This window comes from Mytilus californianus, unplaced genomic scaffold, assembly GCF_021869535.1.
Source record: "Mytilus californianus isolate M0D057914Y unplaced genomic scaffold, xbMytCali1.0.p SCAF_12, whole genome shotgun sequence".
Lineage (NCBI taxonomy): Eukaryota > Metazoa > Mollusca > Bivalvia > Mytilida > Mytilidae > Mytilus > Mytilus californianus.
This window is the reverse complement of record NW_026262604.1, coordinates 62,456,354-62,475,081: the sequence shown is the minus strand read 5'-3', so window position 1 is coordinate 62,475,081 and position 18,728 is coordinate 62,456,354. Positions and strand designations below refer to the sequence as shown.

Here is an 18,728-nt window from a genome sequence, read left to right as displayed (position 1 = left end):
ATACAACTCGTACGGATATATTGCTGGACAACGTTTAGCTCCTATAAATAGTGTAAGTGTAAAATAAACTCGTCATAGATATATTAAACACAAACATCTTTTCTTGTGTCATATATAGGCATTGTTGTAAGAAAACTTGCACGTTTATTGTCTTCTGAGACATACATGGAGAGCAATAGTCGATGTCAAGAAAAGCAAATAACTGTTGTTAAACAGAAGAAACTGGTATATATTTTAACATAACACATGGTTGATCTCTTTTCACTACATCGCTTACAACTATTCCAAAAGATAAATGTTTGATAAATTTTTAATTTGCAGCGGACGATGTAATGTATCAGCGAGCCTTTAATCCAAATTGATGTAATAAATTAAATTCTATGAAAAAGCATTTTGATATATTGGTGAACAAGTTGATTTACAGTCAGTGACGGTATTTCACAAATGCTATACGGTCAATGCAAAGTTTAAAAATCTTTTAAAATTTTCGGGTGACGAAAAAAAAACGACAGGGAAATATTCTTCCTGACAATTATCTTGCTAATAAGTTTTGAAACTACAAACCGATTAATAGTGTTTATGCGTGAATATGTTTGCTTCCATTGAAGATTGATATCCAGTGAAAAGTTTTTGAAGGATGAACCGGTAATAATTTATTATTCTTCCCTTAGTTTATTTATTTTGTATTTACATTGTGTCATAGGTCAAATTTATTTGTTCAGTGTATGTTCAATGGTGTTAATATGTCCTTTGATTGAGTTAAGCTATTTCAGTTGATATTTTATAGTGTGTCTTTCTATGTTGTGATGTTACACTATTGTTTCAGGAAAAAGGGTGAAGGTTTGGTACCATTAAAACGTTTAAACCCGCTGCATTTGTTTGCACCTGTCCTAAGTCAGGAATCTGATGTTCAGTAGTTGTCGTTTGTTGATGTGGTTCATAAGTGTTTCTCGTTTCTCGTTTTTTTTATAGATTAGACCGTTGGTTTTCCCGTTTGAATGGTTTGACACTAGTAATTTTTTGGGGCCCTTTATAGCTTACTGTTCGGTGTGAGCCAAGGCTCCGTGTTGAAGACCGTACTGTGACCTATAATGGTTTACTTTTATAAATTTTGACTTGGATGGAGAGTTGTCTCATTGGCACTCATACCACATCTTCTTATATCTAATAAGTATTTTTTTGACATAGTCGTGAAAAAATAAACTTATTTTAATATGATTCTATAAATGAATACATACTGAGGTTTATTACTATCATTAGCCTATGGAAAACAGATAATGACCGTGCTGTTTTATATGTGAGTTCAATTTTTACATCAATCCACTGGTATATTCTATACTAGGTTTGAAATTTTATTGGGAAACTGGTTAAATAATTATGGAATTTGCACGTCAATGGAGCTACTGCAATGTTCTTTAAATGAATTACTAGTAATTTGTCTTTTATAATTATTGAAATATAGCTGATTCTCAAATAAAATGAAATGATTTAACTATAGGCGAATTAGTTAATACATCCAATCTCCGTCCCTTTATTCACAATTTAAACCTGTTAATAATTATTTTCCCTTTTTAGAACTGCAATTTAAGTTTGACTGTACCAGGTGACATTGTTGACAATGATTGCGATGGTCTGATAGACGAGGAGCTTAAAGATGGGACAGGTAATGTATAAGGAGAAGTATGACATGTATGATGTAATGCTAACTTGGTTCTTTGTTCAGGTGTTATTTTTTTTCCAAATCGGCACCATAAATTTAAATGTATTAATTGCACTGAAACAATGGTATGTCAAAGATATTTATGGATACTCAATTGTTTCATTGATTTCTTTTATAGATCATCAATAAATAAGATGTGTATAATCTTGAAAGGGAAATTGATCAAGTACATTGAGTATGTAGCGCTTTTTGAATTGTTTAGCAATGTACATGCAATTCAGTTATAACGAAATTAAAACAGGGTTGTAAAGGGGTTGGTATTTAAGTAATTACTAATATTTTCAATTTAGTGTTTCAGACTGTACATTGTGGGAATTAAAATAGGCTTTGTAAGTTTACATTTAAAATATTTGATCTTATATGTATCTGTGTTAATCCTTAATTGTGTGGTTCTTTATTCATGTTATTTGAGTACCAGATAATTTATGCCTCGAGTTGTAAACATCATTTGAATATTGTATGTTAACAAGGCATAACAACTTTGCATGTATTAAGATGAATTCACATTTTTTCATAGATTTTTAAAATGAATTATTGATTACACTTTTTTTCGTAGATAATGATGGGGACGGAAAAATAGATGAAGATTTGGCAGTGTACTTTAATGGTTGGTTACTTTTTAATAAGTCACCTATTAAATCAACAGATTATTTTAATTGTAGACGAATCCTCCAAAAATTATATATATATAAAAAAAAAATTCGATTATACGAAATAAATCTCATTGTCGCAAAATTAATTTAAAAACATAAGAAATCAATACATATTGAATGTTCTTTAAAAATTATCATATTACATTATCTATTATTTTCCATTCCTTTTCCGTTTTTGGTTTGGATATTGAGATAACCATATATCTCTTTACATGTATAAAGTAATTTGAGACTTTCGGAAATGCTCTATTTAGATTGTTACCAATCCCTTGCCTAAATTAATAGCTTTTCACTCTTTATCTTTTTCATTTTGTGGCATTTTATATATGATCAATTAAATAGTCACTCAATTCCAGATAAAGATGAATGTGCGATTAATCCGTGTTTGAATGGTGGCACATGCTCAGATGAGGTCAATTACTATAATTGTACATGTGCACCGGGATATACAGGAAACAACTGTCAAACGGGTATGATATTGCTATTGCGTGAACAGAAAAGTATGTACGGTAACACCAACAGTTGAAAAGTATGTACGGTAACACTTACAGTGAAACAATCAAAAGGTTCAGGTGACCAATAAGTAAAACCATATCTTTATCTTCGGTAATTAGACAGGGCATTCAAACCATATGGTGAATTTTAAATCACCGTAGAATGAAAAATAGTACGAATTAACTAGTTAGAGATTATAGACGATATCACATTAACATAGGATTTAAGAATAGGCAACGAATTAAAAAGCAACCACTTACAATATGGCCTTTCTCTGACAAACACACATAAGGTGGAGTTTTTGCTTGTTCTTTACATGTTGTACTCATAATGTATGCAATAGTGTTGTTATTAGAATATATATATATATATATATGTCTTGACCATATACCACGCCATAAAAAGCGTGTTTTGTCATTAACTGATTTGTTTTGAAATGTATCAGATGTTGACGAATGTGCCAGTCATCCTTGCATGCATGCAGGTACATGTGCAGACTCAGTGGACTTATATAACTGTTCCTGCTTACCTGGTTACAATGGAGACAACTGCCAAACAGGTAATCATCAATCAAATTAAAAAACAATTAAGACATACAAGTCATATTACCAAAATTTTATTGTATTGGAAACAAAACAACAATACCAGACAAATGTTGTGGATATGTAGATAAGAAAACATGCGTAAGATGTAAGATTATTATTGCCATCAGTGCGTCATAAAACGACAATAACACTTACATAGTTTTGTCCTTCCGACGCGCTTTTCTCCAATGACAATCGCCAGGCACATATACTAACGGCTTGACAGCTGGAAATGTATAATACTTAATTGATTAATTCACTAGCTATATACGTCTTTACATTATTGTGAGTTTGGTTGAGTCCTTTTTGTAAATACGAAAGAGGGGCGAAAGATACAAGAGGGACAACCAAACTCATAGATCGAAAATAAACTGACAACGCTATGGCTAAAAAATAAAGAGACAAACAGACAAATAGTAGTACACAAGACACAACATAGAACACTAAAGACTAAGCAACACGAATCCACCAAAAACGGGTTGATCTCAGGTGCTCTGGAAGGGTAAACAGATCCTGTTCCACATGTGGAACCCGTAATCTGCATCGGATGGAAATCAACCTTATACAATTAATTATCAATTCATCTGTTGTCATAATCTGAGTTGAAAAGTTCTTTATGTAAAGGCTTCACTAAATACCAAAATAACAACATGGATCTTTAATCATTTGTTTTTTAACTTGATCTGACAATAACTTAGGGTTATAACGGTTTAAGATATTACTGTTTTTAATTAAAAAAAAAACAGTAATATTATAAATTTAACTACTACTAAGACTACTACCTCAGATCATAAAAAATGTAATATGATATATATACAGTTCACTAAAAATGATTTCAGACATTGGTGAGTGTGCAAGTTCTCCCTGTCAACATACAGGACATTGTGTTGATCTGGTAAATGACTTTAGATGTCATTGTAGTAAAGGATACAGAGGACACAACTGTGAAATAGGTTAGTTGATGAAAAACACACATCTGTTCTGTACTTCGTCTTTCCAAGTTATGATTGTTGCAGATACTACACGTATTTGTCTTATCTTATACTTCTTCCATTGTAATGTTCAATTAAATTATCTTGAATGTATTCTTTTATGAAATGTCCATTCCGTAAAATATATTCAGAATGAAAGACATATTTCTATGATGGTGGAGGCATTTATAAAATTTTATTAAATACCAAAATTTGTATCTACAAACAAACTAGCTTAATACCGTCATTTGTGTACGTACATTTATATGTCCAAATTTATGGCCAACTGTTGTTTCGCTGGTGTTTAGTCTTTAATTCAAATAAGATGAAACAAAAAGCTCGAATTTTTGGAATTTTGTTCATCTAAAGAAAACAAAACAGCAAGAAGTGCAATAAAGATGCTATTAGTGTTAAAAAAGAAAGACAATATAATCCATAGGCTGAGCTCTAAGTAACTTAAAACAGACATAATGACAACTTAAGGATATACTGCTATACACACATGATTGAACATCGATTTCAGTCAGAATATTATAAAACATGTGGTAAACAGGAATATAGCAAGGCATTATGACATGATTTGTAATACTATTGTGGAAACTATATCAGAGCTGAAATGTCTTAAGTCAGTTGTGAAACTCCGCCCCGTAGCCTTTGATAACCACATTGTGAGCCGCTGTTGATTTAAGTGTCATTCTGTTTCATTTATCTGTATATAAAAATCTTACGGATTAAGAGGAATAGATAGTCTGAGAATTTTCTTCAAGTATTTATCTTACACCATGCTGCCTTATTTCATGAACGTATCTGAAATTAATTTAGGAGTAAACTACCATTTATGACAGTTTTGTTTACTAACTTATGTTTGTGAAATTTTGAGGGTTTTTATCCCTCGTGCTCCTTTTCAGACAGATTTTTTTATTTGCATGTGTGTCATTCTATGTTCATCGTCGAAATAAGAAGATGTTTGATTATGATAAGCTATTCATTATACTAAACGTTTTATTAATGTTTAAAATATTGCTTTTAATTAATCAGGGATTGACTGCTATATCTTCTTCTATTCTATTTCCAGATATAAATGAATGTTTTAGCAATACCTGTTTGAATGGCGGAACGTGTAGTGATATGGCTAATTCGTTTGTATGTACTTGTCAACACGGGTTTGTTGGTCAAAACTGTAAGACAGGTAATATTTGCATGATTATAAATGATATGTTTCCAGTTTTAGATATTTAATTTCATTGGTTAAGTATCAAACACAACTTACCAAAGAGGTTAAACACTTTTAAATTTACTTAATTTTTACCTGGTTTAACAGCAATTACAAACAGAAACTATCCTTAGTTATAACTGGTTTATCGTTGTTATTTGCTTAATATATGAATCTCATTTACACATTTGAAAAACCATGGTAATAAATAATTTATGAAACATGTCTAATGGGGTTACGTTAAATAAAGCGCATACACACAGTAAAACTAATCCTTGTCTATTTTTGGTAATTTCTGTTAAGCACGAGAAATGCTTTACCTAAGAATTAAATGCTTCTTTTTGTAATTTTATTTGGCTGTAAAAGCGTTTACTAAAGCACATTTTGAATGAAGCTCGATTGATATTTATAATGTGGACAGGACAAACGGTTTAATGTCCCTCTGGTATCTTTTCCCTCTCTTTTACGATATTGGTCTTTCTCATTGTCATACCGTAACCAATAACAACTTAAATCCAGTCATATGGACGTATTAAACCTATCTATTATATATAACGGGTCAGTATTTAGTTAAACGTCCTATATGTTCACAACGGTGTAACATAAGCTCATCTCAAAACTTGCCAAAATTCAAAAAAAAAAATATGTTGGTACAATAGCCAATTTCAAAATGTATTTGAACAAATAAAAACTTGTTCGACTTTTTACAGTGTTAATTTCATATTTATTCCCAATTTGTTTATTCGGCGAAAAAAAATTAAGAGGTATTTCAAAGGTTTTATTTCCATGCGTCATTTTTAGTAAAAATTATACTTTTTGTGATTTTTTGAAAATTTATTGCTAGCTGAAAAACCATTACATGATAAATATATGAACGTGAAGTGCAGTGTTATCATGAATGAGACTCATATTAACCAAGTCTTCATGACGTGAAAATAAGTTATTTGAGATTACTATAAGGCCTTGGAAAATGAGCAGTACTTCTACTGGATAGTCAGCTATAAATTTCCGACTTGACAAAGTGTAAAATAGTTCAAATCAAAAGCAAAACAAAATACGAACAAAAAATATGACAAAACAATATTGTTATCGTTTTTTGTTTTTATTGTTATTATGCCTTGTACATGTTGTAGATGTCAATGAATGTTTGAGCAACATGTATCGATAAGGTACAAGGATGGAACTGTTCGTATTTACCAGGATTTTTTGGGAAGCAGTGTCAAACAGGTATGTGTTGGCACATGATTAATTTTGAATGTTAATAATAATATATTTGTCCTTTATCATTGACATGAAATGAATAATTGAGATAAACCAAATTAAGATTGACGAAGATTAAACTGAAAATATTGTATACCTCAAAATGTTGTTTTGTATCATGAAATTAAAAGAACAAGTTAAATGTGTTGTTTATTGAAAATGATTTGTAGGGTCGTATCGTAATTTTAATATATAATTATTTAGAATTATTATATTTCTTTTTTTCATTTGCCATTCCAAGATAAATATGTGTCTACAATTTCATCTAAAACTTTGAAAGATTTTGATAGAAACTTCAAGAAATGCAGTAACTATAAACCTTATGTGCCCTAACCATCAGTCACAGTTAACGTTTTAAAGATACAAGGAAATCTTTAATAAATGTCGGTAAGTGTAAAAGTGATATTTACCCTAATGAAATAAGCATAAAGAAATATTTGGACTATAGCAACTTATCCAGTTATTTACATCTGTGCTCATCCTTGTTTGCAAAATTGTATTTAACATTTGATATTATATTATTAAATAATCTATACCTAAATGCATGCAATAAAATTCAAATTAACATATCATATATTTTACTTTATAACTGTATAACTTCTTTTTTGAAAACAGAACTAGATGAATGCAAGAGTGACCCATGCAAAAATAATGGTACAAGAAATAGACATGGTGAATGGTTACTCTTGTCTTTGTGCAAATGAATCATCAGGACAGCATTGTGAACAAAGTACGTTTAAATAAAGGGGTATAAATCGTAACAAGGTGTTATTTTATTGATAACCTGTGTTTTTTTAAGTGTATTTTGTATCCATCTGATAAGTTTCTTTTTTTTTTAACTATTTTTATAGTTTGTTATTAGGTTGTAATGTTTCACCACTGTCTCAGGTTATAGGAGGGTTTGGTGCCTGCTAACATTTATAAACCCACCAAATTCTGTATTTGACTTTCTCAAGTCAGGAACTTGTGATTTAGTGGTTGTCGTTTGTTGCTATGTTATCTTTTTGTTTTCGTTCATTATTTTGTACAAACATTTGGCTGCTAGTTTTTCACGATTGAATTCTTTTACATTTGTCACTTCGGATCCTTTTATAACTGACTATGATGTATGAGCTTTGCTCATTGTCGAAGGCCGTACGATGACCTATAGTTGTTAATTTTTATGTCATTATGTCATTATTTGAGAGTTATCTCTTTGGCAATCATTCCACATTTTCGTTTATATATATATATTAAATGTATAACTACAACTTGATAAATATTAAGTAGATTTGAACTTATCTAGTTAAGAAGTGTGAAAATGAAAATAGTTGAAATCGCATGAACTTCCCAAGGAGAGCAACGATCTGTACATAGATTTATATTAAAGTATATCTTTATGTCAAAAGAAACAAGGGGTGACTCATGGTGGGACACCTCAGAATTTATCATGTTTCAAACATGTTGCTTATCTTATATACAGAACGGAGGTAGACATTTGCTCATCAGTTTGTTTATGTTTAAAAACATTTAAACAAGATAGATAGCATATTGATAGAGACCACACATTCTATGTTATTTGTATGATTCATTTGACCAGTTTTAATCTTTTCTACCATAGGACAATTATTCATTTGTATTTAGACAATTTCTGCACGTGATTCACTTAAACGCCAAACAAATCTTTAGGAAAAATTCAAATAAAAATTTAAACGTTCATTGAACAGATTTTCATTTAACAAGCTTCTTGAAAAACATAGTTGTTATGATTTCGTTATTGCTTTGCAAGAAGGACAAGGATATAGTTAAGTTATTTGTACTAAATATCTCTAATAATTTCAGTTTGCTTATCTCTTATTTATTGACCCTATTCATTTGTAATTATGGCTTTTCAAAATAGAGATAACAAATTGGACAACATCAATAGCTTAATTCAAACACAAAAGTCGATAAAAGCAATACCTTCACGAACGATAGAATACAAGAACCAAATTTAGATGTATATGTTTGCATATCCTTCATTGTTGTGATTTAAATTTGTCTTTAAATAGAAATCTACAGCATAACAACTGTTTGATTTCAAAACAATTATTAAGGTAATCAGAATGTTTCTTTTTTTGGGGGTTTAGAAACCAATCATTGCTTATCAAGCCCTTGTTTACATGATGGTGTGTGTACATCTCAGTTGTTTGGATACACATGTGATTGTTTAGGTTATTGGTATGGAGACAAATGTGAATACGAAATTATCAATAGAACAATGGTAAGTTCAAAAAATTATATAGTACAGGTCTGATTTAGTCTTAGATGCATAATATTTTTATAAGTTGTAATGGGCTTAGAACTTCTAGTTGTCATTAACTGCGAGTACTCTCAGATATGTACTTAGTGTATTTTTGTTGTTGGTATGTACAAGTACCCTGCAACGTTCACTCTGTGTTGGAGTTAGATGTATTTCTAATTGTACAATTTGAGTTAAGCCTTTAGCTGATTTTGATAGTTCGTTCTTATGTTGTACTGTTACACCACTGCCCAATGTTAGGTGAAGAGTTGGTATCTCGCTAACATTTTCATCCTCGCCACATTTTCATCCCCGCCACATTTTGTATGTTTTGCCTGTCCAAAGTCATTATTTTATACGTTAACTAGGCCGTCAGCTTCCTCGTTTGAATTGTTTTTACATTTGTCATTTTGGGGCCTTTAATAGCAGACTATGTGGTATGGGCTTTGCTCATTTTTGAATGCCGTACGGTGATCTATACTTGTTAGTTTCTGTGTCATTTGGTCTCTTATGAAGTGTTGTCTCATTTGCAATCATATCACATCTTATAGAAATGGGAGAAATGCTTTCCAATTTGAGTTCAACAGGTAGTTCATGTTTATTTTTGAGATAGCATGCCACTTCTTACTTCTTGCTCTTGTACCATATTGTTTTTCAAATGCTTTTGTTTGCTTTTGATAAATGTAAGACAAATGTTTTGAATGATTTCACGCATGTGTTAGAAATATTTGAATCATCTTTTAACTGACATCGTTGTTCAAAAACAGGATGTAACTTAAACAACTGAGCCATCAAAATTTTAATCAATGCTTTGTAGACTTGCGTTGTTATTTTTACATGTTTAGCAACCACTGACAAATTCTGTGTATGCGTTGTAAGGCAGACCGTTAATACGTTTATTGGATACTCGAGTTGGTTAAAGCAAATGTGTTAAAATTTCTGTCGTATGTGATTCTTTCAAAATCGTTTTTTTTATTACATTCTTGCATATATTTGATAAAAGCTGAATATCTGTTTACTTTTGTAATATTTAGCTACTCAATAAAATAATTTTGAAGCAGTGAAATATTGGAATTTAAACTTCTGCGGTACTATTTCCTACATTTTGCAATGTATAATTTTCATTAAGTACAGCTGGGAATACTTGATACTATAGATATCTATTCCTTTATTTTTTAGGGTTGTATGGACATTGAATATTCAGAGTGCAAATGTAAGGTACATCAATTAAAAACGAAAACTCCTAAATCGAAAAAGGCTTTGGTTGGTACAGTAGGATTTTCGACAGGAATTATCTTAACCCTCATATTATACTGCCTATCAGGGTTGTTAAATAAACCAAAAGCAAGTACCTACATATTATCAGGAAATGAAAGATCAATAATGTTAGAAGAACTCAGTCCTTTACAGACAAAAAAGGAGGAAGATCCTAAAGATACAATAAAATCGTCTTCAGAAAACAGAAGGAAGTTTCCAGCACATAGCTCGGACACTCATAACTGTTTTATAGACCACACAGGTTCCGATTTTTCTAAGTTTTGCGTTAACAAAGATGGGAGTAGAAGAATACCAAAATGTAGACATCAAAAGCTTATTGATAAAAAACCATAAAAATATGAAATTAAACAAATTAGATCATTAATGAGCTGAAGCAGTTATTTTCATTATTATTTTTTGTTACAATGTAAAAAATATTTGTACCATATCTTTTTACAATTTTTAAATTAACTACGTAAAATTATATTTGCAACGAATGATTTTTACACCCAGTCTTTATTTTTTTAAGATAAATGGTAAATTTCAAGGCTTTCAGATTGTTTCAACAATAAATAGCATATACTTTTCGCATTGTTTATATATGTTTTCACTGAAATTTTGACCAAAACATTACTAACTTTGGGTTTTGTTTGAATTATTTGTCAATAAAAATTTGTGAATGTTATATATATCTTTATTCATAAGTAAAACAAAAACACACACGTTAAACATTGTATATACATGTACCTATGATCATTCATGGACCGCTCCCGTCATATGCATGTAGCAAAACCCTTGCTTAAATAAGACATATATTTGGCTCTACCAAATATTTATTAATGTAGCTATCTTTGGTTACAATGTGGAAATTACATCCATTGCAAACAACTACGACGAGTACCATGCTCTATGCACGACAGACAACAATTGCAACGACTCTCTGATTGGAATGGTAGCATTTTTCAAGGCAATATTTTTAACAAAGTGATCACTGAAAAGGTTTTATGTTCTTTATGTAGGTCGACATACCTTTCAGAATGTAGCTAGTTGTTTTTTTGTTAATTTGTTCTGAATATGCATGAAAACTTCCAAGAAGACTTTAAAAAGCAATTAACTTATATTAATTTAAGATAGTGTAATATGTGTAACGTAAACGTTAATTAGATAAACACATGTAAATTACCTTAACCTGTACAATGCCTGTATTTGAAATGTTTGCTTGAGACTATGAAAATTCTTAATTTAAATGCAGAAGTTAAAAATCTGCCACAACTCTTTTTTGGCGATCTTTTTTTATTAAGCTTTAAATTTTTCGAATTGTTGTTCAAAAAAATTTTATGCAGTAAAAATACTGGATACACATCGGTTTTGGTAAGACTGTTTGCTCACATCTTATACAACAAAACACGATCTGTTTAAAATATCACACTTAACTGCGGTAACCGTCATAAATTTGGAGTTTTAGCTTGCTATTAAAGCAGTGTAAGCCCTTTATGTTCCTTGGTCAATGCCTGCACCAAGTCAGATATATCAGAGTTACATAACACTTTTTCTGTTGATTGATAACGATATATTTTATCAGTTTTCGTGGACTTTCCCGTTACTAATTTTCCTTTTGGTTCGTTATTTTTTGTTATTCTCCTATATCACACTTTCCTATTGTCTAAGTCACAGGTCATACAAAATTCGCCGAATCATTGCGATTGAACGTTCGATTATTTAATAGAAACAAACGTATATTTCATCTATTGTAGTGTGTGCTAAACCCCTTGTCTTGTTTTGTTTTCATTCAAAACACAGTCTTTCTTAAATTGTACCAACTTCCTCTTATCAAATAGTTCTTGATTAATCCCATGGACATCTGAATATTCATCAATTATTAACAGCTGGTATTCCGTACGATTTTTATCTGATATATGTTTTTTTCAACAGGAGGTACCATAATCTGTGATATTGTTATGTGAACTTTATTAGAAACAATGCTTTCAAAAGATCAAGCCCACTAAATGCAACATTTAACTATTATTATTTTTTTATTTCTATTAATATTATTTACATCCTGTACATCTTTACTCTATATTGGGGACGATTTACACATGTTACAACCTTTGTTGTTTTATAAAGACTTCTGAAGTACATGTATCTCTTTCGTTGCGTTCCATTCCGAATACGTATATCAAAAAGCGTCAGTTATAATTACATCGTATTTCGTTGCTATATACAAGAAAAGACATTAGTCACCATAGAGACTCTCTAATATCAAAAGTCGGAGTAAAAACTACAATACTATGACAAAAAAATATCAAACCAATATTGTTAGGATGATCATATGTTCTCCGGTAGGTAAGCATATGCTATACACGATACGAGATCTGTCTTTTTGCTCGTGAAATGACACAAACGGCGAGTAATTGCATTGAATGGTGTTATATTCGAGGAAAACAAGACGGGGTTGTGACTTGGACAATTTGAAAATAATCATATTGAATTAAATTCAGTATTTCCGCCTGGCATTCGCCGATATAACAAATGAATGGTTATGATTTTTGATAATTGAATTGACATGTGCTTTTTCATTAAGGTGTTAAGTTCAATTAAAAATATTGAAAAAAAATAATAGGTCGTTTTCCTATGTGTTATCTTACTTCTAAAACACGGTTCGGTTTAGGTATCTTTTAAGGAATCAATGATGTGTTTTATAATTAATAGATGCACCATTCAACCTGAATAAACGTTCATTTGTCATTACAAACTATTCTTGTTATTTCATTTGCCTGACTGAATTTCATAGTACGTTAAAAGAGGGACAAAAGGTACCAGAGGGACATTAAAACTTATAAATCGAAACTAAACTGACAACGACATGGCTAAAAAAGAATAAACAAACAGACAAACAATAGTACACAAAACACAACATAAAAAATAAAAAAGACTTAGCAATACGAACCCCACCTAAAACTGGGGTTGATCTCAGGTGCTCCGGAAGGGTAAGTAGTTCCTGTTCCACATGTGACACTCGTTGTGGTGCTCATGTTAGTACAAACCCGGTAATAAGTGTAATTCGGTAGATTCTTATTCTGTTCTGATTAAACATGGCATATACAATGAAGAATTTTAAATATATTTACAATAGCTGTAAAGGAGACGGATTTATATACGATCAATTCTTTTTTTTCTAATCAAAATTGATGAATTATTTGTATAGTTCGTATTTATTTTCTCTTGACGCTATACATATCCATAAAAAAGTAAATATGTTGACACTAAAAAGCTTAAAAAGCCGTTAAATTAACTCATACATGTAAATATTAAACTATCACCCTATGTAGCTCCAGGAATAAGTATCGTACGTATAGAAATCGGCACGTTAATCTGTATTCAAACGACAGTTGTTACATGTGGCAGTAATATAATACATATGCGTTACTTATAGACACATTAGAAAGAACACATACACGTTAACGTTGAAGTCAGTTGAGAAGTTCCAGATTAACAAAAACAAAGGATGTTTCATCTGAAGGAAAAGAACACTATGAACAACACTTCCTTGTTAATTTTAATCTATAAATATTTTAAAATCAGAAATGAATAAGACATATGACTGTGTGATCTTTTAATTTAACAGGTTTTTTTTATTGAATAAGATGTATACTATTCAGTATGTTGTATTTCTATCACATATCATTACAGTTTGCCAATAACTGTACTGATTTGTTTTTAAATATATCACTATGATGAACATTAAGGTAAGTTCAATACTAGTCTGTGTGTATTCACAAACTTCACGACTACTTCAGTTTCTAATTGTGTCAATCATACCTACACATCTTTATTTTATATACAAGATTGAAACATTATCTACAAATTTAACAATTTAAACAAGTAATACCAGTTTAACTCCTGAAATCGACTTACATTATTATTTAGTACGTTATCCTGTTTACTTGAAACTGCTGATACATTTGATAGTCCTTAATTTATATTAATAATGAGTCATTTATATTCATATTTACCATGATAACAGGTGCGTTATTATTCAAACCAAATGAACAGTCAGTTCAAGGGTTATAAATACAAAGGATGTTTTATTTGGAGGATACGAAATCATCTAGGAACACTTTTCCAGTTTTCTACATAAGAAAATGCCTGTTTCAAGTCAGGAATATGACAGTTGTCGTTTGATGTGTTCGAGCTTTTGATTTCGCCAATTGATTAGGGAATTTCTTTTTTGAATTTTCCGCGGAGTTCAGTATTTTTGTGATTTTACTTTTCCCAACTTCCTTATGATAGCCAATTTATAAATGTAATGAAATACAAATTTATAAGAAATTAAATTTAATAATCTTTGACACTTTCATTTGAATATCACAGATAAATATGAGGTCAAACGTACCTGTATAGAGAATTTGTTTTATTTTTTGATCTTATAACATCTAGATGAACGTCAAATTTAGTTAAAAGAAATATTGAGTCAAGAATACCTCACGTCTTTATTTTATGTACACGAAGAGTCATCTTCAATTTTGTTAATTTTGACCTGACATATGTTTCCCCGGGTTCAGGATCCTTTCGCTGTATTGAAGACCCATTTGTGGGCTTCGGCTGTTTTCTGCTCTTTATCCGGGTTGTTGTATCTTTGACACATTCCCCATTTCCATTCTCAAGTTTATTGTCCGTGTAATTTCAGACACAAAATGAGATAATGCATTTCATATTTTATGTTTAAACATCCAACAATATTTCACCACCATGTGATCAAGAGTGTATGCGTGCATGCATTTAAGGGAGAACTGTATGTCACAAACGTCTTTGTTGTGTTTCATCATCTCTCCGGCTAAGACATTTAGATTAAGTTTAAGATGTTTTATCTGGAGGATACGAAATCATCTAGGAACACTTTTCCAGTTTTCTACATAAGAAAATGCCTGTTTCAAGTCAGGAATATGACAGTTGTCGTTTGATGTGTTCGAGCTTTTGATTTCGCCAATTGATTAGGGAATTTCTTTTTTGAATTTTCCGCGGAGTTCAGTATTTTTGTGATTTTACTTTTCCCAACTTCCTTATGATAGCCAATTTATAAATGTAATGAAATACAAATTTATAAGAAATTAAATTTAATAATCTTTGACACTTTCATTTGAATATCACAGATAAATATGAGGTCAAACGTACCTGTATAGAGAATTTGTTTTATTTTTTGATCTTATAACATCTAGATGAACGTCAAATTTAGTTAAAAGAAATATTGAGTCAAGAATACCTCACGTCTTTATTTTATGTACACGAAGAGTCATCTTCAATTTTGTTAATTTTGACCTGACATATGTTTCCCCGGGTGCAGGATCCTTTCGCTGTATTGAAGACCCATTTGTGGGCTTCGGCTGTTTTCTGCTCTTTATCTGGGTTGTTGTATCTTTGACACATTCCCCATTTCCATTCTCAAGTTTATTGTCCGTGTAATTTCAGACACAAAATGAGATAATGCATTTCATATTTTATGTTTAAACATCCAACAATATTTCACCACTATGTGATCAAGAGTGTATGCGTGCATGCATTTAAGGGAGAACTGTATGTCACAAACGTCTTTGTTGTGTTTCATCATCTCTCCGGCTAAGACATTTAGATTACGTTTAAGATGTAAATCATTGTTAATTATTCTTGCTGTAGTTTTATTAAACTATATAATGCATAAAAGAAAAAAAATGTACTATATGCATCAAAACAATATATACAGACATTTTTAATGTGGAATTTCATATTTGAAACAGAATAATAAAAAAGCGTTTGGCAACAGTCCAAATGTATGATTTTTTAAATTTATTATAAAGCAGAACGATAAATAGAGAATATCATATGTCTTTTTCAATATCACATCTTTATCTTACCTCCTATACATTTGTAAGATTATGAATATCATTTAACATTCCAAAGCAAACCAGTCCAACAGCGTCAGTCTCTGCAGTTCAAGTGGGTAAACTAAGTTCATAGGAATATTACGATATATAATACACATACACAACAAGTAACGTAACAATTTCAACAATTTAAACAATTAAAGATTCTAAATAATGACTCGAATCATCATGTTCGCATTAATTCCAATCAAAAACATTAGAATAACCAATTGCTTAAACCAAAAGATGTTTGACAATGAAACAATGGTTTAGTTGAAAAATGCTACGCATTCATATATAGAAATAACTGTATAAAACAATGCTAACAAAACAATGAATTCAAAATATACATGTATCTGTCAATGTTAAAACAATATAACAAACACGTTCATTTGTTTTCAAATTTAATATTTGTGATGTCTGCATTTCACTATTCTTCTACTACCATCCTTGTTGACGAACACTTTTGAAAAGTCGAAACCGGTGTGATCAATAAAACAGTTGTGATTTCCTATATTTGTTGTCAGCTTTTTTTCTTTTGTATCCACAGTTGGCATTTGTTTGTCTGTTGAGTGTTCACTATTTTTGCTTCCGACAATTATTCGGTCATCGTTTGATGACACTTGCCTCTCTGACCAAATGCGATTATTCGCACAAGGACCATTAAAAATCATCCATACACAGTAAGATATAATAATAGATATCAGCCCAATACAAAATCCAATGGAACCAACTAAAACTTTGTTTGACTTCTTATTCACGATCAATCGATGAACAAAGCAATTGCACTCTGTATATTCCAAATCTGTGCATTCCTAATTTATATAAAAAAAAAAGATTATTATGTGACTTAAATATCAACAAATGCTCGAAGTTGTTTCTGAAAACATATTAAACTTGATGAGCATTCAACCTATTCAACGTGGCTAACTAAGATATCAATCATTTGAAATGTCGATCATACGTATTAAACGTCGATTTTGTCAAAATAGTAGTTTACTACTGTTTTGCTTAAAAAGCTAGCATGTTTTGTTTCTTTTAAGATTAAGTAAATTAAATTCATGTATTAATTGTAGTACAGGAGTAAAGTCAGGAATATGATAGTTGTTTATCCTTTGTTTGAAGTGTTTGAGCTTTTTTTTTGCAATTTTGATAAGGGACTTTCCGTTTTGTATTCTTTTTTAAGTTCTATATTTTCATTATTTTACTTTTGAATAAGAGGACAGTTGATTACATGAACTGTCCTGTTTAGATACAGCGTTCTGTAAATTTATATATCATATTGCGGAAAATATATCCAGTCTCCAAACCTATTAAACAAAAAAGTGCGAATAACCCCGAGAGCAAAAATTAAAAAACATAAGTATACGGCTGCAAGTTTTTATCTTTTTAATTGTAATACAGGTTTTATAAGTGTGGTATATTGTATATTTTTTTTCTCATTATCGAAAATCATATATTGCCCTATATTTGTTTACATTTTCGTCGAGTGGTCTCTAATGGTCTCATGGGAATGGTGGTCTCATTGGCAACCATCTACATTATCTTCTTATTGTTATTATATCATGATGAAAACAAAACCCGACACAGACTACACCAGTTACTGAATAGAATAAAAACAAACGTAGCCGAAATGATTTGTAAGTGATGGAAGATTTATTTTTGCACAATACAGTGATCTATTTGACTTAATCATTCATTCCTTCTCAAATATATTAATCCGTTGTGAATTAACTTTTTTATTGTGGGACAGTAAATTTCGTTGATTTCAAGGTTTGCAGTGAACCACGAATCAAAATGTTTAACGAAATACAAATTATCTGTATGCTTCTATGCAGACGTTTGCCAAATAACGACATCGAATATCTACAGGAATACTACGTTTATTCAATCAACGAAAATTGGTTACCACAAAATTAAATGATTCCACCGTATTGCTCAAGCTAATTGTTGTTTTGAAATAAATAAAATGAGTGTATAAAAATGTATAAAAGACAGAAACTCAAACTAATAATGATAGAGAGGTTAAAATGGTATCTATTGTTTATAGTTTTTTTATAAGTTACAGTCGAAGATCGTTGTGTCTAATTTGGTTTGTTTCGAAAACTTGGATCAGTCGAAGAAATTTCTCGGATCCTGTTAAATTCCCGTTTGGTCAATGCATATTCATCCATGATATGTAGACCTCGGTTGATTCAAATATTCGGGTAAGTCCCGTCGATGTACAATCAATGTTAATTGACCTTCATGCCTCGAAGTTAAAAAGTAAAAATTTTGAAATATGCAGACCTAATGATAAAACTTAAAATCGGATGTTTTTCATCTGTAACCTAATCATTTTCATAAGAGATTAAAGTCAATTAAACATAATTGTTTGTATTACAGTAAATGACATGTTTTTGGTGAACAGTAATTTAC

At 30.6% G+C, this 18,728-nt stretch overlaps 1 protein-coding gene across 1 annotated transcript in view; it reads left to right on the top strand.

Annotated features, from left to right (window-relative positions):
- The window catches only part of LOC127721164 (uncharacterized), a 36,510-nt gene extending 28,910 nt beyond the window's left edge, over positions 1 to 7,600 (top strand). Inside the window, exons 6-8 of the mRNA XM_052227836.1 lie at positions 2,730 to 2,843; positions 5,499 to 5,612; positions 7,512 to 7,600. Coding sequence (XP_052083796.1) covers positions 2,730 to 2,843; positions 5,499 to 5,612; positions 7,512 to 7,600 — 317 coding nt within the window. The remainder of the gene's footprint in view (positions 1 to 2,729; positions 2,844 to 5,498; positions 5,613 to 7,511) is intronic.
- The last annotated feature ends 11,128 nt before the right edge of the window (positions 7,601 to 18,728 follow it).